Source organism: Mesoplodon densirostris, chromosome 2 (genome assembly GCF_025265405.1).
Source record: "Mesoplodon densirostris isolate mMesDen1 chromosome 2, mMesDen1 primary haplotype, whole genome shotgun sequence".
NCBI classification, from domain to species: domain Eukaryota; kingdom Metazoa; phylum Chordata; class Mammalia; order Artiodactyla; family Ziphiidae; genus Mesoplodon; species Mesoplodon densirostris.
Window position 1 is genome coordinate 101,470,509 of NC_082662.1, and position 20,425 is coordinate 101,490,933.

Sequence of the window (20,425 nt, forward strand, 5' to 3'; positions counted from 1 at the left end):
GCATTGTTTTACATTATGCACATCTTTTAAATATCTGCATTCAGTCTGTTATGCTGTGTTGTCTTAGTTTGTACATATTGTTCCCTCCACGGGGAATGCTGTCCTTGGTATCTACTCATCCTCCAATCCAGCTCAAACATCACTGCCTTTGAAGGTCACCCCAGCCCCTCCTTATATACATATGTAGAGTTGATTGCACCTTCCTTTGTGCCTCATTGTGCCTTTTAATGTTTTCTATATTACTATCTAGGTGACAGATCCTTTGAGAATGGTGACAATGTCTTATTCAGTATTTAATCTTTATTTACTGACTCTTCTCTTCCTAGCTGCTCAGTAAATGTTTGCTGAATGGATGAACTGCTACTTTTTTACATGCAGAGTCATTTCATCCATTATCCAAATGACTGTTTTTCAATTATGGAAACTCCATTAGATTTTATAACTTTTGAAAATTTGTGGATAGCTTCAGAAATATTAGTAACTTGAATTTACAATTTGGTAACTTTTATGCATTCAGACATTAATAAGTAGTATGTAAAATATGGCTGTGGCTTTTTTCTTTTAAGGGAAGTTGCTTTTGGGGTAGTATATGAATATATTTTTGAACTACACACACTTAATTTTGCTTGACCAAGGGGAATTTCATAATTATGTAAGGATTATGGGACATACACCTTGACAGAAAGTGGGATAGACCATAGCTGCTCAACAGACTTGCCACAAATAGACTAAAAAAAAGGTTTGTTATTCAAAATAGGTTTGCTAATTTCTTAAATAAGTGATTGACACCAACAGTTGACAAGTACAGTAATATGATTAAGTGTACATGCCAAAGCAGATATACACAGTTGGAAATCCATATTGGAACTATTAGTCCTGTGTAATATAATTCTCATGAGTTGAGCAGCATTTCTTACTTCCTAATTAGAACCCCTTGTTTTATTTTTGTTGCTCAGTTAATTTAAGAGCTTTATGGAATATTTCCTCTTAATCTCCACCAGTTTTCATCCCAGAAAAATAATATATTATCGACAATTACCCTGTCACATTAGGGTTCTCAAACTGTATGTGCATAAGAATATCCTAAGGTGTTGGTGATATAGATCCCTCATACCTGCTTCCAGATGGTCCACATAAAAGTTTTGTCTTCTAAGTCTTAAGAAGTCATATAGAATTTTATAGCTCAAAGAAATTTTGCAGATCTCCTAATCTCTTTTAGGAGTAGGATTATTATGAGGAAACTCAGAACCAAAAAAGGTTAGCAATGTTTCCAGAATCACAAATCTAGTTAGTTAATGGACCAACAGAGCCAGTAATTAGAATCCAGGTTTTCCATTCTGCCTTGCTCCATGAATCAGTAAGCCTTTCTTGACTGAAAAGATAAGTTTGGCTATGGAGCAGCTTTTCTTTTACTCTTTTTAGAATCAGAGCAAAGTCACATAAGATCTTCCATATAAACCTAGGGATTCTAAAGTTGTAAAGTATTTCCATCTTTTTCTAATTCTCTTCTCAATCCCAGCTTTATTTTCCAAAGATTCTTAAAAGTCTTTTTTTTCCCCCTTAAGAATGGTTTGACTTTGATGATAACCTTAATTTGGCTGGGTCAATAAGAACTTAAAATTGTTTGAAGGAAATGGAAGAAGTCAACAGAGGATGCCTATCTGGAAAGTAGAGCTCACCTTATTGTCAGATATACCATGTTCCTCTTTGCCCCTCATCAGTGATTTGATCATCTTTTTACTCATTACGTCAGATATTAGGGAATTTTCAATGTCCTTTCTCTCATAGTGTGTTAGAATTATACTGAGAGACCCATTTGAGGTCAGTCCTATTATCATTGCTAACATCATTATTACATATATAGAGATATAGATATAGCTAAATGATACTCCAAATTGTTTTTTTTCTTTAATATAGGTTTGTATATTCTTTGTATTTCATATTTTACTTTATGAGAGATGAGAGACTGATTTATATGGCAGACTGAGTACATGGTTTTACCTTACCTTTTATGCCAAAACTTTTAAAATGAAAAAGTAGGAAAAAGTGGAATGAGAAGAGAAATAAATTAGTAATAGTTTAAGTAGTGTCATGGGAGGACATCTATTTAAGGAGCAAGAAGGGAAGAACTCAGAACAGTCTTGGAGTGGATTAGTTGGGAAATTGTTCTCTAAACTTACTAGACCACTTGGCTCCTCCTTTCATTCCCATCTGGGCTAAGCTGCAGAGGAATAGCATTTGTCCTCAGAATATAGCAATGAGAATGAGCACTGGGAGCAGAGAGGCAGGGCAGTGCCCCAAGGAGCCTGTGGCCTTAGGAGGCTCACTCAGAAGGTAATCAGCTCATACATTCTCAACAGCAAGTCTACTCTTTCCCTCCCCTACAATCAAGGAGACAAGCTACAAGTAAACAGAACAGGCAAACTAAATTAAATTCAAAGAGGAGCAACAAACATTTGTGGAAAACCAGTACCATGAAAGAGAGGCACCAAACTCGACAAACAGTATATCTAAATTCTTAAGAAACAGTCAATAAAACAAGACTTTAAAATAAGTATAGTTAATAACCACAAGGAGACTGAAGAGATTATTGCACACACAAGAAATAAAGTCTTGGAAATTAAAAATAGAACAGTTAAAATAATTGTCTGAAAACAAAATGGGCACAGCTGAAGAGCATGTTAGTGAGTTGAAAAATGGAGCTGAGAAATTCTCCCTACACAAGGCATAAAATGACAAAAAAGATAAAACATAGGAGGAAAAATTAATTATGCAGGTTAGATAATAACATTTCAGCATACATCTCTAATCAGAGATCCAGAACAGATTGACAGTAGTGGGCAGGGGAGGGAATTAGAATGAATAACAAAAGAAATATTTTCCATGGCATTTTTAGGGCCTTTAGTACAGTGTTGAATAGTTTAGGTGACAGGAGTCATCTTTGTCTTGCTTTTAAAATTAGTGACACTGCTCATGTTTCATCATTATTGAATAAGCCATAAAATTTTAGTAGATAACCCTTAATAAAGTTAAGGAAGTTTATTATACTAAAAACTAGTAGTTTTGTTGTTGTTTTATGATATTTGGATGGGTGTTGAATTTTGTCTTTTTTTTCCAGCATGATCACAAGGTTTTGCTTTTAATTTGTAAGTTACATTGATTTATTAGTATTGAATCATTCTTGCATTGGGATAAACACAAATTGGCATAATACCAATTAGTTAATATTTTATTTAGTTTTGCTGAACTGTCCATAAATGAAATAGTATCGTAGCTTTCTCTTTTTGTGACTGCAGTATATTTTGACCAAAAAGTGATTATTTAGCTTTTTAAAAAGAAAAATTCAAAATTAAAGCAGCATGTATATCCCAAAATTAGAACAAATCTGCATTGGTAATAAACACTTTGAGATGTTTTGTGAGAAGAAAATCTGAAGGCTCCTAAACAGTAAGGTTTAAACAGGAAATTATATTTTAAGGGATGTGATAAAAATTTTGTTATCTGCTAATTCCTTCCCCTCTTATATGCTACTCTTCTCCTTCCCCTCCTATATGCTACTCTTCATAATTCTTTTACTAAAAATTTTATTTCTGTTTAGGTACGCATAGCTGCTAAATTCATCACTCACGCACCCCCAGGGGAATTTAATGAAGTGTTCAATGGTGAGTAAAGATTCGTACTTAGTTATTTTAAACCCTCCTTAATCACATACGAGCACTTATTGAGTGTTTGCTATCTCTTTTAATCCTTATAACATTATAGCTATAGCTAAGGAAATCAAAATTCAAAAAGGTTAAAATAATTTATCCCACATCACCCAGCTGGTAAGTGTCAGAGCAAGGATTCAAACCCAGGTCTGAGTCAAAAGCATGCTCTTAACCCATACATTAGGGTACCTATCTTATGTGAGAAAAGATTTAAAGTAATTTAATACTGATAAATGTAGAAATAATGTTTAATTGTTTTATATCATTATAAAATATAGCTTAAGTCTCTTCAGTGCTTTTACTCAGGAAGTGCCATAGCATAGGACATTTTCTAGAGCAGCTGGGGCTGAACTGACTGTATCTGGGAAGCTTGTTAAATATACAGATTCCAACGTTATCCTCTAAAGATTCTCATTCATTAGATCTGGGGTAGAATGGGCAATCTGTTTTATCAATCTGTTTTATCAAGTTGTCCAGGTGATTCTGAGTCACAGCCAATTTGGGAACCACTATTCCTATATATGTACAATCTTCCATTCTATTTACTATGTTAACACAACTTACAGAATGAAAAATGTAAATGAGGCATTATAACATTGCGTTAATATCAATCATCATAATCCCATTTTAAGTTATAAATTAATTCATCTTAAAGTTCCCCTTAAGTAAAATCATAATCTTTGTGCATCTTGATTCATTTTAGGAAACATTTATTTTGAAATTCTAGTTTTACATTAGAAGGTTACCTGCTTAAAATATCATATAATAACACGTATAGACTACAATTCTGCAGCCTGTGGAAGGAAAACCATATTCACAGAAACACAGACAAAATGAAAGGGCAGAGGACTTCATACCAGATGAGGGAACAAGATAAAACCTCAGAAAAACAACTAAATCAAGTGGAGATAGGCAACCTTACAGAAAAAGAATTTAGAATAATGATAGTGAAGATGATCCAGGACCTCGGAAAAAGAATGGGGACAAAGATCGAGAAGATGCAAGAAATGTTTAACAAAGACCTAGAAGAATTAAAGAACAAACAAACAGAGATGAACAATACAATAACTGAAATGAAAACTACACTAGAAGGAATCAGTAGCAGAATAACTGAGGCAGAAGAACGGATAAGTGACCTGGAAGACAGAATGGTGGAATTCACTGCTGCAGGACAGAATAAATAAAAAGAATGGGGCTTCCCTGGTGGCACAGTGGTTGAGAGTCCGCCTGCCAATGCAGGGGACACAGGTTCGTGCCCCGGTCCGGGAAGACCCCACATGCCGCGGAGCGGCTGGGCCCATGAGCCATGGCTGCTGAGCCCGCGCATCCGGAGCCTATGCTCCACAACGGGAGAGGCCACAACAGTGAGAGGCCCGCGTACCACAAAAAAAAAAAAAAAAGAAAAGAAAAAAGAATGAAAAGAAATGAAGACAGCCTAAGAGACCTCTGGGACAGTATTAAACGCAACAACGTTTGCATTATAGGGGTCCCAGAAGGAGAAGAGAGAGAGAAAGGACCTGAAAATATATTTGAAGAGATTATAGTCGAAAAATTCCCTAACATGGGAAGGGAAATAGCCACCCAAGTCCAAAAAGTGCAGAGAGTTCCAGGCAGGATAAACCCAAGGAGAAACACACTGAGACACATAGTAATCAAATTGACAAAAATTAAAGACAAAGAAAAATTATTGAAAGCAACAAGGGAAAAACAACAAATAACATGCAAGGGAACTCCCATAAGGTTAACAGCTGATTTCTCAGCACAAACTCTACAAGCCAGAAGGGAGTGGCATGATATATTTAAAGAGATGAAAGGGATTAATCTACCCAGCAAGGATCTCATTCACATTTGACGGAGAAATCAAAAGCTTTACAGACAAGCAAAAGCTAAGAGACCTCAGCACCACCAAACCAGCTCTACAACAAATGCTAAATAAACTTCTCTAAGTGGGAAACACAAGAGAAGAAAAGGACCTACAAAAACAAACCCATAACAGTAAGAAAATGGTAATAGGAACATACATACTGATAATTACTTTAAACGTGAATGGATTAAATGCTCCAGCCAAAAGACACAGGCTTGCTGAATGGATACAAAAACAAGACCTAAATATATGCTGTCTACAAGAGACCCACTTCAGACCTAGGGACACTGTATACAGACTGAAAATGAGGGGGTGGAAAAAGATATTCCATGCAAATGGAAATCAAAAGCTGGAGTAGCAATACTCATATCAGATAAAATATATTTTAAAATAAAGAATGTTACAAGAGACGAGGAAGGACACTACATAATGATCAAGGGATTAATCCGAGAAGAAGATATAACAATTATATATACACACAACATAGGAACACCTCAATACCTAAGGCAAATGCTAACAGCTATAAATTAGGAAATTGACAGTAACACAGTAACAGTGGGGGACTTTAACACTTCACTTACACCGATGGACAGATCATCCAGACAGAAAATTAATAAGGAAACAGAAGCTTTAAATGACACAATAGACCAGATAGATTTAATTGATACTTATAGGAAATTCCATCCAAAAACAGCAGATTACACTCTCTTATCCAGTGCACACAGAACATTCTCCAGGACTGATCACATCTTGGGTCACAAATCAAGCCTTGGTAAATTTAAGAAAATTGAAATCATATCAAGCATCTTTTCCAACCACAAGGCTATGAGATTAGAAATCAGTTACAGGGAAAAAAACATAAAAAACACAAACACATGGAGGCTAAACAATACGTTACTAAATAACCAAGAGATCACTGAAGAACTCAAAGAGGAAATCAAAAAATAACTAGAGATAAATTAAAACGAAAACACAACGATCCAAAACCTATGGGATACAGCAAAAGCAGTTCTAAGAGGGAAGTTTATAGCAATACAAGCCTACCTCAAGAAACAAGAAAAATCTCAAATAAACAATCTAGCCTTACACCTAAAGGAACTAGAGAAAGAAGAAGAAACAAAGCCCAAAGTTAGTAGAAGGAAAGAAATCATAAAGACCACAGCAGAAGTAAATGAAATAGAAACAAAGAAAACAATAGCAAAGATCAATACTAAAAGCTGGTTCTTTGAGAAGGTAAACAAAATTGATTGAACATTAGCCAGACTCATCAAGAAAAAGAGGAGGGGACTCAAATCAATAAAATTAGAAGTGAAAAAGAAGTTACAACAGGCACCACAGAAATACAAAGCATCCTAAGGGACCACTATAAGCAACTCTATGCCAATAAAATGGACAACATGGAAGAAATGGACAAATTCTTAGAAAGCTATAACCTCCCAAGACTGAACCAGGAAGAAATAGAAAATATGAACAGACCACTCACAAGTAATGAAATTGAAACTGTGATTAAACATCTTCCAACAAACAAAAGCCCAGGACCAGATGGCTTCACAGGTGAATGCTATCAAACATTTAGAGAAGAGATAACACCCATCCTTCACAAACTTCCAAAACATTGCAGAGGAAGGAACACTCCCAAACTCGTTCTACGAGGCCACCATCACCCTGATGCCAAAACAGACAAAGATACTAAAAAAAAGAAAATTACAGACCAGTATCACTGGTGAATATAGATGCAAAAATCCTCAACAAAATACTAGAAAACAAAATCCAACAACACATTAAAAAGATCATACACTATGATCAAGTGGGATTTATCCCAGGGATGCAAAGATTCTTCAGTATACGCAAGTCAATCAGTGTGTTACACCATATTAACAAGTTGAAGAATAAAAACCATGTGATCATCTCAATAGATACAGAAAAAGCTTTTGACAAAATTCAACCCCCATTTATGATAAAAACTCTCCAGAAAGTGGGCATAGAGGGAACCTACCTCAACATAATAAAGGCCATATATGACAAACCCACAGCAAACATCATTCTCAATGGTGGAAAACTGAAAGCATTTCCTCTAATATCAGGAACAAGACAAGGATGTCCACTCTCACCACTATTATTCAACATAGTTTTGGAAGTCCTAGCCATGGCAATCAGAGAAGAAAAAGAAATAAAAGGAATACAAATCGGAAAAGAAGAAGTAAAACTGTCACTGTTTGCAGATGACATAATACTATACATAGAGAATCCTAAAGATGCCACCAGAAAACTACTAGAGCCAATCAATGAATTTGGTAAAGTTGCAGGCTACAAAATTAATGCACAGAAATCTCTTGCATCCCTATACACTAACAACGAAAGATCAAAAAGAGAAGTTAAGGAAACAGTCCCATTCACCACTGCAACAAAAAGAATAAAATACCTAGGCATAAACCTACCTAAAGAGATAAAATACCTGTACTCAGAAAACTCTAAGACACTGATGAAAGAAATCAAAGATGACACAAACAGATGGAGAGATATACCATGTTCTTGGATTGGAAGAATCAGTATTGTGAAAATGACTATACTACCCAAAACAATCTACAGATTCAATGCAATCCCTATCAAATTACCAGTGGCATTTTTTACAGAGCTAGAACAAAAAATCTTAAAATTTGTATGGAGACACAAAAGACCCTGAATAGCGAAGGCAGTCTTGAGGGGAAAAAACGGAGCTGGAAGAATCAGACTCCCTGACTTCAGACTATACTACAAAGCTACAGTAATCAAGACAACATGGTACTGGCACAAAAACAGAAATATAGATCAATGGAACAGGACAGAAAGCCCGGAGATAAACCCACACACCTGTGGTCAACTAATCTATGACAGAGGAGGCAAGGATATACAATGGAGAAAAGAGTCTCTTCAATAAGTGGTGCTGGGAAAACTGGACAGCTACATGTAAAAGAATGAAATTAGAACACTCCCTAACAGCATATACAAAAATAAACTGAAAATGGATTAGAGACCTAAACGTAAGACTGGACACTATAAAACTCTTAGAGGAAACCTAGGAAGAACACTTTTTGACATAAATCACAGCAAGATCTTTTTTGATCCACCTCCTAGAGTAGTGGAAATAAAAGCAAAACTAAACAAATGGGACCTAATGAAACTTAAAAGCTTTTGCAAAGCAAAGGAAACTACAAACAAGATAAAAAGACAACAGTCAGAATGGGAGAAAATATTTGCAAGCAAATCAATGGACAAAGGATTAATCTCCAAAATATATAAACAGCTCATGCAGCTCAATATTAAAAAAAACAAACAACCCAATCAAAAAATGGGCAGATGGGCCTCCCTGGTGGCGCAGTGGTTGAGAGTCCGCCTGCCGATGCAGGGGATACGGGTTCGTGCCCCGGTCTGGGAGGATCCCATATGCCGCGGAGCGGCTGGGCCCGTGAGCCATGGCCGCTTGGCCTGCGCATCCGGAGCCTGTGCTCCGCAATGGGAGAGGCCACAACAGTGAGAGGCCCGCATACCGCAAAAAGAAAAAAAAAAAAAATGGGCAGAAGACCTAAACAGACATTTCTCCAAAGAAGGCATACAGATGGCCAAAGAGCACATGAAAAGCTGCTCAGCATCACTAATTATTAGAGAAATGCAAATCAAAACTACAGTGGGGCTTCCCTGGTGGCGCAGTGGTTGAGAGTCCGCCTGCCAGTGCGGGGGACATGGGTTCGTGCCCCAGTCTGGGAAGATCCCACATGCTGTGGAGCGGCTGGACCCATGAGCCATGGCCACTGAGCCTGCACATCCGGAGCCTGTGCTCCACAACAGAAGAGGCCACAACAGTAAGAGGCCCGCGTACTGCAAAAAAAACCAACCAAACAAACAAAAAACTACAATGAGGTATCACCTCACACCAGTAAGAATGGGCATCCTCAGAAAATCTACAAACAACAAATGCTGGAGAGGGTGTGGAGAAAATGGAACCCGCTTGCACTGTTAGTGGGAATGTAAATTGATACAGCCACTACTATGGAGAACAGTATGGAGGTTCCTTAAAAAACTAAAAATAGAATTACCATATGACCCAGCAATCCCACTACTGGGCATATACCCAGAGAAAACCGTAATTCAAAAAGACACATGCACCCCAATGTTCATTGCAGTACTGTTTACAATAGCCAGGTCATGGAAGCAACCTAAATGCCCATCGACAGATGAATGGATAAGGAAGATGTGGTACATATATACAATGGAATATTACTCAGCCATTAAAAGGAGCGAAATTGGGTCATTTGTGGAGATGTGGATGGATCTAGAGACTGTCATACATAGTGAAGTAAGTCAGGAAGAGAAAAACAAATATTGTATATTAATGTATATATGTGGAACCTAGAAAAATGGTACAGATGAACCAGTTTGCAGGGCAGAGAGACACAGATGTAGAGAACAAATGTATGGACACCAAGGGGGCAAAGTGGCGGGGGTGGTGGTGGTGGTGGTGGGATGAACTGGGAGATTGGGATTGACATATATACACTAATATGTATAAAATAGATAACTAATAAGAACCTGTTGTATAAAAAAAATTCAAAAATTGAAAAAAAAATAATGCATATATGTGGAATCTAGAAAAATGCTATAGATGATCTTATTTGCAAAGCAGAAATAGAGGCATAGACGTAGAGAACAAATGTATGGATACCACGGGGGAAAGGGGTGGGGAGGGAGGAATTGGGAGACTGGGATTTACACATACACATTATAGTTACTACATATAAAATAGACAACTGATGGGAACATACTGTATAGCACAGGGAGCTCTACCTAATGTACTGTGGTAACCTAAATGGGAGGGAAGTCCAAAAGGGAGAGGATATCTGTATGTGTATGACTGACTCATTTTGTTGTGCAGTGGAGGCTAACACAACATTGTAAAGCAACCATCCTCCAATAAAAATTTTAAAAATAATAGAGGGCCTCCCTGGTGGCGCAAGTGGTTAAGAGTCCGCCTGCCGATGCAGGGGATACGGGTTCGTGCCCCGGTCTGGGAGGATCCCATATGCCGCGGAGCGGCTGGGCCCGTGAGCCATGGCCGCTGGGCCTGCGCATCCGGAGCCTGTGCTCCGCAACGGGAGAGGCCACAACAGTGAGAGGCCCACATACCGCAAAAAAAGAAAAAAAAGGTTACCTGCTTAGTTAGAGGAACTGTGTAATGTTCATTTGCACTTGGCTCAGAGCCCCACAAATTGTAGATCAATCAATAATTTCCACTGGTAAAATGAATGATGCAGAGCAAAAGTAACTAAGAGAACATATAAATGTTATTTACAAGGAGTGAAATAATACAATAGAAATAAATCAAGACATTCTTCTTTATAGACTTGTTTTTTGGATATTTGAGCAGTAACACCAAGAAAAACAAATGCAGCCTTTCTTTGCCTAGTCTCTCTTCCATATTGACCAAATGTAAATTTTCAACAACCGAGCTTTTAGAAATACTCCTATGACGTGAACTTTATCCAGCTGATTAGCTCAGATAAATCCTTGACTTAACAAAAATTAGTGGTCTTTGTAGTTAGAAGTACCTTGTTGTATTTCTGACAACTGAATGTACTTTATAGGATTATCATGAGAATAATTGATACCAAAGCATTAGATTGAGTTAGCAAGCTACTTATGACATGACGGCTGGTTTTTATTGGCATGCTACACATTGGCCTCTGCCAGCCCCTTCTTTCAGAAGCTCTAAGAGTCAGTTGCCTTTGGCTTATAATCAGCCTTCTCTCTTGGAGTTAATGCTTGGTAGTTTCTTAGTAACAAGGACACACCTCTTCCAAAAGAAAAGTGACTAGACTCTTGACATACAGCTTTTTAAAAAGATTGTAGGCCCCACGTTAGATTCTCTAAAGAAAAATATGTTCAGCAATTTCACTGCCACTGACTGAATTGTGCCCAGCTTTCTTGGTCTGATGTTACAGAAAAGCCTACAATTCTTAATCTATTTTAAAAGAATTCTTTAGATACAAATAAATAGTCCTAACTGTAACCTTCTGTAAACCATGTTTTTCATTTGCTATGAAATTCCTTGAGAATTTATTGTTGGATTATTGTATCACAAATAATTCTGTGTATATCAGTGAACATTAGCATCTGTTTGTGTACATTTTTAGAATTTCTACATATACAGTACATCCAAAGACTAATCTTGCAAAGCCTGGTTTTCTAAAAATCTAATCTAGAAATTCGCTAAAATTTCTCCAAGTTTGTCTTCTACTGAACATTTGAATTTTAACATCTTTAACATTGTTTTCCTCTTCAGATGTCCGGCTACTACTTAATAATGACAATCTCCTCAGGGAAGGGGCAGCACAGTAAGTATCTTTCGAAGTCCACTTACTTGTTATTCTAATATTGGGTAAATTATGTTGATAGTAAACTAGTACCCTGAAAACTAAGTTTAAAATACCTCAAAATAAAGCAGTTGGTTTTTAACAATTTTAGTTGGGTTTTTTTTCCCTTGGAGAAAACGTATTCCCCCAAAATGTTGTTTACTTCCTTAAAGTTTATTTTATATGGTCTTACTTATTTTTATTTTTGCCTAGATTTTCCCTGTTAAAGCAGGTTTAGTTCTTTTAGTTCAGGCTGAATTTTTTTATAACTGCCAGTTATAGAAAGATTAGGCTGCTATTGAGGAGTGATAATGTTTCTCAAATTGCCAAAAAATAGCAGATACTCAGAAAGTACCTTACTAGAGTTAACCATAGAATAATTGCATTATTATTCTACCCAATCATTGGCTGCTTATCACTGTCAGGCTAATTAATGTTTCTAGAATATCATTTTCATTTTGTCCTTGTCCTCAAAAACATTAGATTGGTGGTTGGTTGGTTGGTTGGTTGGTTTTCTTGTCTTCTTCAAATCTAAATACTATCTAGCTTTCTAGGCCCCCTGTTCTCTGGCTTTATCACTACTGTTCTTTACTCTTCAATACAAAGTACACTTTCAGTTACTGTCTATCCAACTGGCCCAGAGTTCCTCTGTAAAGAGGAAATCAGAATTGGATAATGACTGGGCAAGTGTGGGGTGGGGAGATGGAACAAGGATTTTGATGCAGAGCAACAAATAATTATTATTAAGGCATTTGGTGTGATACATAATTTGTTTAGATTTTAGGTGTAGAAAATGTTTTAAGAATTGCTGCCTGGGAAAGTCTTCTGCCCTGTCCATACTGCTTTTTCAGAACTCATTTTGGGACCAGATCCTACAAACCTAAAATTTGCACAGCATCACTATAATTGCCATAATAAACGATACCCCAATTATACATTCTCTTTCACTGTTCTGTCAACTACCTTTTTCTTCTTTCTTTTGGCTGCGCCACATGGCATATAGGATAGTAGTTCCCCAACCAGGGATGGAACCTGTGCCCCCTGCAGTGGAAGTGCGCAGTCCTAACCACTGGACTGCCAGGGAATTCCCTGAACTACCTTTTATATTTATTTATATATAATTATTTTCTCTCCCTCTTCTCCCTTTAAAAAAAAAAAAAACAGTGCATTTGCCCAGTATAACATGGATCAGTTCACACCTGTGAAGATAGAAGGATATGAAGATCAGGTAATAGTTGTTTCTATTAGATAGACTGTGCCTGGAAAGTAGTAGAAATACTATAAAACAGATGTCTGAAGATAAGATGCTGAATGAATGCATGTCTTAGTATTCTTAGCTTTTGTAGATATTCTACATATTAGGAAATTCTTCCTCCCTCTGAAAATACTAGGAGTTTCTTTGAAGAGAGAGCTGTCCCTAACAAGAACAGTAAAAGTAAAAGGAATTGAGTTTTACACAAGTTTTCCAGCTGTCTCTAATTCTCCTTGGTAAGAATAACAGGAGACATTATATTTAATGGGAAAACAAGAATTCCTGTTCCAATACAGGAACAAAGCAAATACATATTCCCATTTTTACCACAGTTATTAACATTATATGAAAGGGCTTTACAAATTCATTAATGTATACTTCAAAGGCAATATGGCACCAAATAGCAAATGCCTTTTAAAAGTCTGAATCCCCTTTGAACCCACAAGTCCATAGAATTTATCCTAGGGAAATAAGTATATAAATGTGTAAAAAGATTATCTGAAGCAAGGTTTATGATAATGAAAAACTGGGAACAATCTAAATGTCCAACATTAAATTAAATATCTATAAAGCAATTATACTCCAATAAAGATGTTAAAAAAATTTTTTTAATAAAATAAAATAAATAAATAAAATATCTGTAGGCCAAAGTCCTATGTAACCATTGAAAACTGATAGCTGGGAATATGTTCATGATATATTAAGCTAAAACATAAAGCAATATGTAGCATTATGCTAGTTTATTTTTTAAATAGATATTTAAATGAACAGTTATACTATATTAGAATCTGCATCTTATATTCTGTGAAAGGTACATCTTACTTTATGTGCCACTAAGAAAGAAAAAACACTGTCAGTTAAACTATGACACAGTCCTAAGATGCTGTCAAGTTTAAGATGTATCCCATTTTATGAGATGTTAAATCATGAGGGGAATGTATGCATCTTTAGACTCAGAAATAAAGTAGTATATAGATGTGCATAGAAATGGAAATGTGGGAAAATATACACCAAAACATTAACTCCCTATGTTGGGATTACAGGATTACTGTAATATGTTTTGTTTGTTGTTTTTTGTTTGTTTTAGTTTATATTTGTGCTTATCTTTATTTTCTCAATGAAACTAGATTAATTACAAGTATAAAAGACAAAAAATACTGAAAAATACATGATAAATACTGCTTACAGTTGATATTGTATACTTCACTAATACAGTGGAATTATTGAAATAATAAGGTCTGTGTCCAGATAATGATATAAGAACATTCCCATATACATGCGGTAGCCAGCTTAAAAATGTAGTCAAAAGGAGATCACATTCTTAGCCACAACAACAACACATTACCTAGACATAAAAGGGAAATATGGAAAGATGTTTGAGTTATTAAAGTAGATGCCATCACTGCATATAATAGAAAATCAACTACAGTGGGTTAACTAAATAGAGACTATTTTTGTCACATAAGAAATCCAGAGGTAATATTTTGGGATGTTATGGCAGTTCCATATCATCAGAGACGCAAGTTGCTTCTAGCTCTCTGTTGTGCCATCCTTATGTATGGTTTTCATTATCATGTTCTCAAGATAGCTGATCCATCTCTGGGCACTGAATGCATGTTCCAGGAAGGAAGAAGGAGGAAGGTGCAAGAGGTGCTATTGGCTGTTCAGAAGCACCTTCCACTGATAAACTGTTGCCAGAATGCATATCACTTTATCATTCCTAGCTGAGAAGTGTTGTCTTTTTAGTTGGACATATTGCCTTCTTGAAAACCTTTGAGGTTCTATTTGTAAGGAAAAGGGAGAGAATGGATATTGGATAGGAAACAAGCAAGAGTCTGTCACACAGTTCATATATACCCACTCACACACACACATTTTAATCAGAGAAATGAATGGAAAATTAAATAGATGTAAATGCCACATTTCTGAATAAAGAATATAAATAATATGGAAAGTTTATCCGATTTAGAAATATAAATAATATGTGAAGCTTTTTCAAATAGATTCCATACAATTCCTAATGACAATTGTAATAGACCATACAGGATTATTCTGATCAAGAACAAAAATGAAGGAAGACTAATGCTAGCAAACATAAAGACATAAAGCAATGATAGTAGAGCCTTAAACTAAGTAACATAAAATAGAAGGGAAAAGGAAGTAATTGATAAAATGTATAAGTTTGATCTAATTTTGATTTCCAAAGCCAACTGTATACCTAGATTAATTCCAAGTGTAGTTTAAAGGTTAACTATTTTCTGAACATAAAAATTTAGTAGGAAATGGAAAGAGATTCATAACTTGCATAATGATGAAACATTAGAAAAGTTTATCAAAGAAAGTGACTTCTGCAAAATAAAAAGATCTTAAAAATAAGATTTAAAAAGGAGAAAATATGTACCTCAAACATAATAAAAAGGTTATTCAAATACCTAAGGGTGGTGCCAAGAGTTCAGTGGATAAATGAGCAACAGACGTGAACCAACTGTACCCAATTGGAGAATACAGAGCAAACTTGAAGTGTTAGATCACCTACTAATAGTAATTAAGGAAGTACAAATTAAAATTTTAATGTGAATATATTTACCTTGTAGTTACAAAAGTTGCAAAATTATAATGAGAAAGCTTTATGAAGGTAAAACTAAGGAAATAGTTTTATGTATTTTTCCTACTGTCATTATAAACAAGGTTTTTAAAGATAGTCTGATGATAAGGACAGAAATCTCAAAAGTAGGAATTCTTTCCAAAGAATTCTTTTTAAGGAGAAGAGAAAACTTTATTTATGGTACAATTTATAGTGGCTTTCAATGGTAGAAACTGTAACTAGCTTAAAGCTCCTTCAATTCAGAAATGATTAAGTATACTATGGTATGTGTAATGAGATATACATATAATGAGATCGTATATAGTTAATTTTAAATGGTAACTGTGTCAAAAGACAAATGGCAAGTTAGGGGAAAATATGTGGAACTCAAAAACACATGCAAAAGGATAATCTCCCTGAGGTCCAACTAGAAAAACACCAAAGACTCAGTAGAAAAGTGGGCAAAAGTTAGGTACACATAGTTCACCAAAGTGGAAATATAAATGACTTTTTTTTTAAGGTGAAAAGAAGTGGGCTTGTACCATGGTACAACATCCTGTGATGGCGGTTTGTCGATCTCTATCAAAATTATGAATGCATTTACCCTTGACCCAACTGTCCTGCTTCAGGGAATTTATCCCACAGGTGTGCTTGGCACATGTACATAATTTGTACATAACGAACATACAAGGACATTCGTTGCAGTATTGTTCATAATAGCAAAAGATTAGAAACTACCCAAACTATCTATTAATAGGGGACTGGTTGAATAAATTTTTGTACACCTGTACAATAGAGTCATACATGGCTATAATAAACAAGGAGGTTCTCTAAGCACTAGTATGGAAAGATCATCTAGATATGTCAGATTTAAAAAGAAAGAAATAAAAAGTACAGTATAGTATTCTAGTTTTTGTGTAAAAGAAAGGGGTGGAGAATTAGAATATTAAATTCTATTTGTTAAAAAAATAAGAATAATCCAAATCGGAAATTGGCAAATTTTTCCTGTAAAGGGTCAGATAGTAAATATTATCAGCCTGTGGGACAAAGAGTCAGCCTTGACTACTCAGCTCTGCTATTGTAGCAGGAAAGCAGCCATAGACTATACAAAAACAAGCAAGTGGGGCTGTGTTCAGCAAAACTTTATTTACAGAAACAAATGCCACCTCATGCATAGCTTGCCAAAGACAACTCTTGCTCTAAATTAATAAAATCAGTTACCTTTGTGTGGAAAGGGGGAATATGTTGGGAATTTGGTGAATGGGAGATAAAGGTGAGAAAAAGATTTTACTTTATATAGTATTTTTCATTTTTGACATGTGATTTATTTTATTACCTATTTTAAATGCTAAGTGTAATGACTCTGGAAAAAGTTCATGAAATATGTGAAAAAGGAATACAAAAGTGTACATATAAGTTATTACAGTTATATGTATATACATAGGTTGTATATTAAACAGAAACCAAGAAATGAAGGGTATTGTTAGGATAGGGGAAATGTTGCAGTTTAGAGTTGACTTATCCCAAAACATAATATTTTTATAAAAATAAAAATGTGAATTGGTTGAAAAATTGATTATGAAAGAGAAATCTGACTAACTGAAAAGTTAATCGTCTCCAGAATTGTCTTTGTTTGTTTTGTAAAATGTGACAAGAAGAACTGTCTTTTTTTACAGAGTTACTTATTTTTGTAATTATTCTTTGGAAGGTCTTAATTACAGAACACGGTGACCTGGGTAATAGCAGATTTTTAGATCCAAGAAACAAAATTTCCTTTAAGTTTGATCACTTACGGAAAGAAGCAAGTGACCCCCAGCCAGAGGAAGTAGATGGAGGTCTGAAGTCTTGGAGAGAATCCTGTGACAGTGCTTTAAGGGCCTATGTGAAAGATCATTATTCCAACGGCTTCTGTACTGTTAAGTATCTGCCTGCTTCATTATTAGAGTGTTGTTTTTCTTATACTTACCTTATCATTTGGAGGCTTTGGCCAGCCACAAACATCTCTTTTTTTTTTTTTTTTTTTTTTTTTTTTGCGGTACAAGGGCCTCTCACTGTTGTGGCCTCTCCCGTTGCGGAGCAAAGGCTCCGGACGCGCAGGCTCAGCAGCCACGGCTCACGGGCCCAGCCGCTCCACGGCATGCGGGATCTTCCCTGACCGGGGCACGAACCCACATCCCCTGCATCGGCAGGCGGACTCCCAACCACTGCGCCACCAGGGAAGCCCTACCTAGAAATATTTTTATTTCTCCTGTCCTTAAGTGGGTTGGGTATGGGGTGGGGGAGGACATTTCTTCAGTCAAGATAGTAATTCCTGTAAGTTACTTCTCTTTCTTCTTCTTCCACCTTGCCTCTCCTCCCTCTCCTCTACTTCTCCCTTCCCTCATCTCTCTCTGCTATACAACCAAACCATGGAGCGTTCTGCTCCTACTAGTGCCTTCCTCATTACTTATCCACTTCTTAACCCTATGAGTTTTGGCTTCAGTCCCTGCTCTACAAAAACTGCTCTCTGAGGTTACTAATGATTCCTGAATTGCCTGACCCAGTGTCCTTTTCTTGGTCCTTGACTTTTGTATGGCATTTCACACTGAGGCCAACCAGCTACTTCTAGAAATTATCTTTTCTTAGACTGCTATGTCAGTACCCTCTAATTATTCTTACTGTCTCTGCTTATTTCTTTTTCTTTCCCCTACTTTTGTAAAGGTAGGCATTCCCCATTGCTGTATTTCTCTCTCTCAAAAACTCATAGTTTATTTAATGTAAGGGAAGTTACAGAATTTGGTGTCAGAAAAGCAATGGGTTTGGGTTCTACCTTAACCACTTTCTGAATGACCTTGGGCAAGAAGCTCTATGAACTTCAACTTTATCATCTATAGATAATAACAGTGTGTTTCACTATATTTATTAGAGCAAAAGGAAATATAAAAACATTTTGTGGACTGTAAAGCCTTTTGTTTTTTCTTTTCCTTGGTGGTCACATTTTTGTTCACCTCTCCTACACTAAGAAACAGTTGGTATTTCTAACTCCTAGCTGGACATTTCCATCTGAATTTTCTGATTTGTTAATGACAGCACTGTCTTTCTAGTCACCTAAGCATGCATGTACTTTGACCCCTTCCTTTCTCTTGCCCTTCACTTGCAATATATTGCCAGACTTTTGACTGTGCTTCTGCATCCTTATGCCCATTGACACTACCCTGTTTTACTGCCTAGATTAATTCTGTGGCCTAACTTTCAACTTTTCTCCCATTTTACTCTGTACACCAATATTGATTATTATCCCCAAATAATAGTTCTGGTCATGTTGTTTTGGTTTCTGTCCGTTGCCTGTAGAATAAAGTCCAGTCTTCTTACCTTACATCTACTACTACATGGCCTAAATCTACAATCCTATGTTATCTTCCACAGTTCCACTTCACACACACCCTCTAACCTGACAGAACTAATTACCATTGAGTCATTCACTGGACCAGCACCCCCGTTTTCTCCCTGAACTGCCTACTCATCTTTATTCTCAGTCTCTACGTATCAGAATCTCATCTGTCTTGTAAGGCCCATTCCAACTGGTACCTCTCTTGTACCCTAAACCTAAAGCAGTATTTCCTTCTGTATTCATTGTACCACTCTCTTCTCTTAGAACTTAACATGTGGTTTGTGTTCATATTCCATGAACTCTCTGAGTTGTAAGCTTACCCTGTTTGACTCTTCATCTCCCCCAAGGATTTAGCACACTGCTTTTTTATAGTGTTTGTTGCTTAAATATGTTTTCAAGAATCTAACTTTTTTTTTTTTAACAATAGGTTTATGCTAAAACTATAGATGGGCAACAGACCATTATTGCATGTATTGAAAGCCACCAGTTTCAGCCTAAAAACTTCTGGTAAGAAAGTAGATGTTCTCTTCTTTTTAAAATCTAATTTATATAGGAAAGAAACCAAACCAGCAGTTGAGACTTGTTTTTTTGTTTTTTATAAATTTATTTTATTTATTTTTGGCTGTGTTGCGTCTTTGTTGCTGCACACGGGCTTCCTCTAGTTGCGGCGAGCGGGGCTACTCTTTGTTGTAGCACACGGGCTTCTCATTGTGGTGGCCTCTCGTTGCGGAGCATGGGCTGTAGGCGTGGGGACTTCAGTAGTTGTGGTGCACAGTCTCAGTAGCTGTGGCTCGTGGGCTCTAGATCGCAGGCTCAGTAGTTGTGGTGCATGGGCTTAGTTGCTCCGAGGCACGTGGGATCTTCCTGGACCAGGGTTCGAACCGGTGTGCCCTGTATTGGCAGGCAGATTCTTAACCACTGTGCCACCAGGGAAGCCCGAGACTTGGTTTTTAATCTAACTAGCTTGCTATAAGTTATCTGACTTAGAGGCTTCAGTTCCCTACTGCAGAATGAGGGATTTGGATGTGATCATTTAGATTTCTTCTAAGATTTTATAATTTATCTTTCAAATAGTACTCTTACATTGAGTGAGAATAAGTGATTAATAAAGTACCCAGTGGAAAGTGTGAGTTTTACTTGAGTTTGTTTAATAATACTTGAGTTACTGCATAACTCAGTGGCCCATCCATTTGTTTGTGGAAAAGCCTCTCATGAGCAGAATAGGCATGGTTTTCTACTCCAAGATAAAAAATGAAAGGTGA

The 20,425-nt window shown here is 36.4% G+C and overlaps 1 protein-coding gene across 1 annotated transcript in view; it reads left to right on the forward strand.

Annotated features, from left to right (window-relative positions):
• CAPZA1 (capping actin protein of muscle Z-line subunit alpha 1) overlaps positions 1-20,425 on the forward strand; it is a 48,395-nt gene that overhangs the window by 19,960 nt on the left and 8,010 nt on the right. The window contains exons 2-6 of the mRNA XM_060090271.1: positions 3,599-3,662; positions 11,888-11,939; positions 13,122-13,185; positions 17,502-17,708; positions 19,591-19,670. Coding sequence (XP_059946254.1) covers positions 3,599-3,662; positions 11,888-11,939; positions 13,122-13,185; positions 17,502-17,708; positions 19,591-19,670 — 467 coding nt within the window. The remainder of the gene's footprint in view (positions 1-3,598; positions 3,663-11,887; positions 11,940-13,121; positions 13,186-17,501; positions 17,709-19,590; positions 19,671-20,425) is intronic.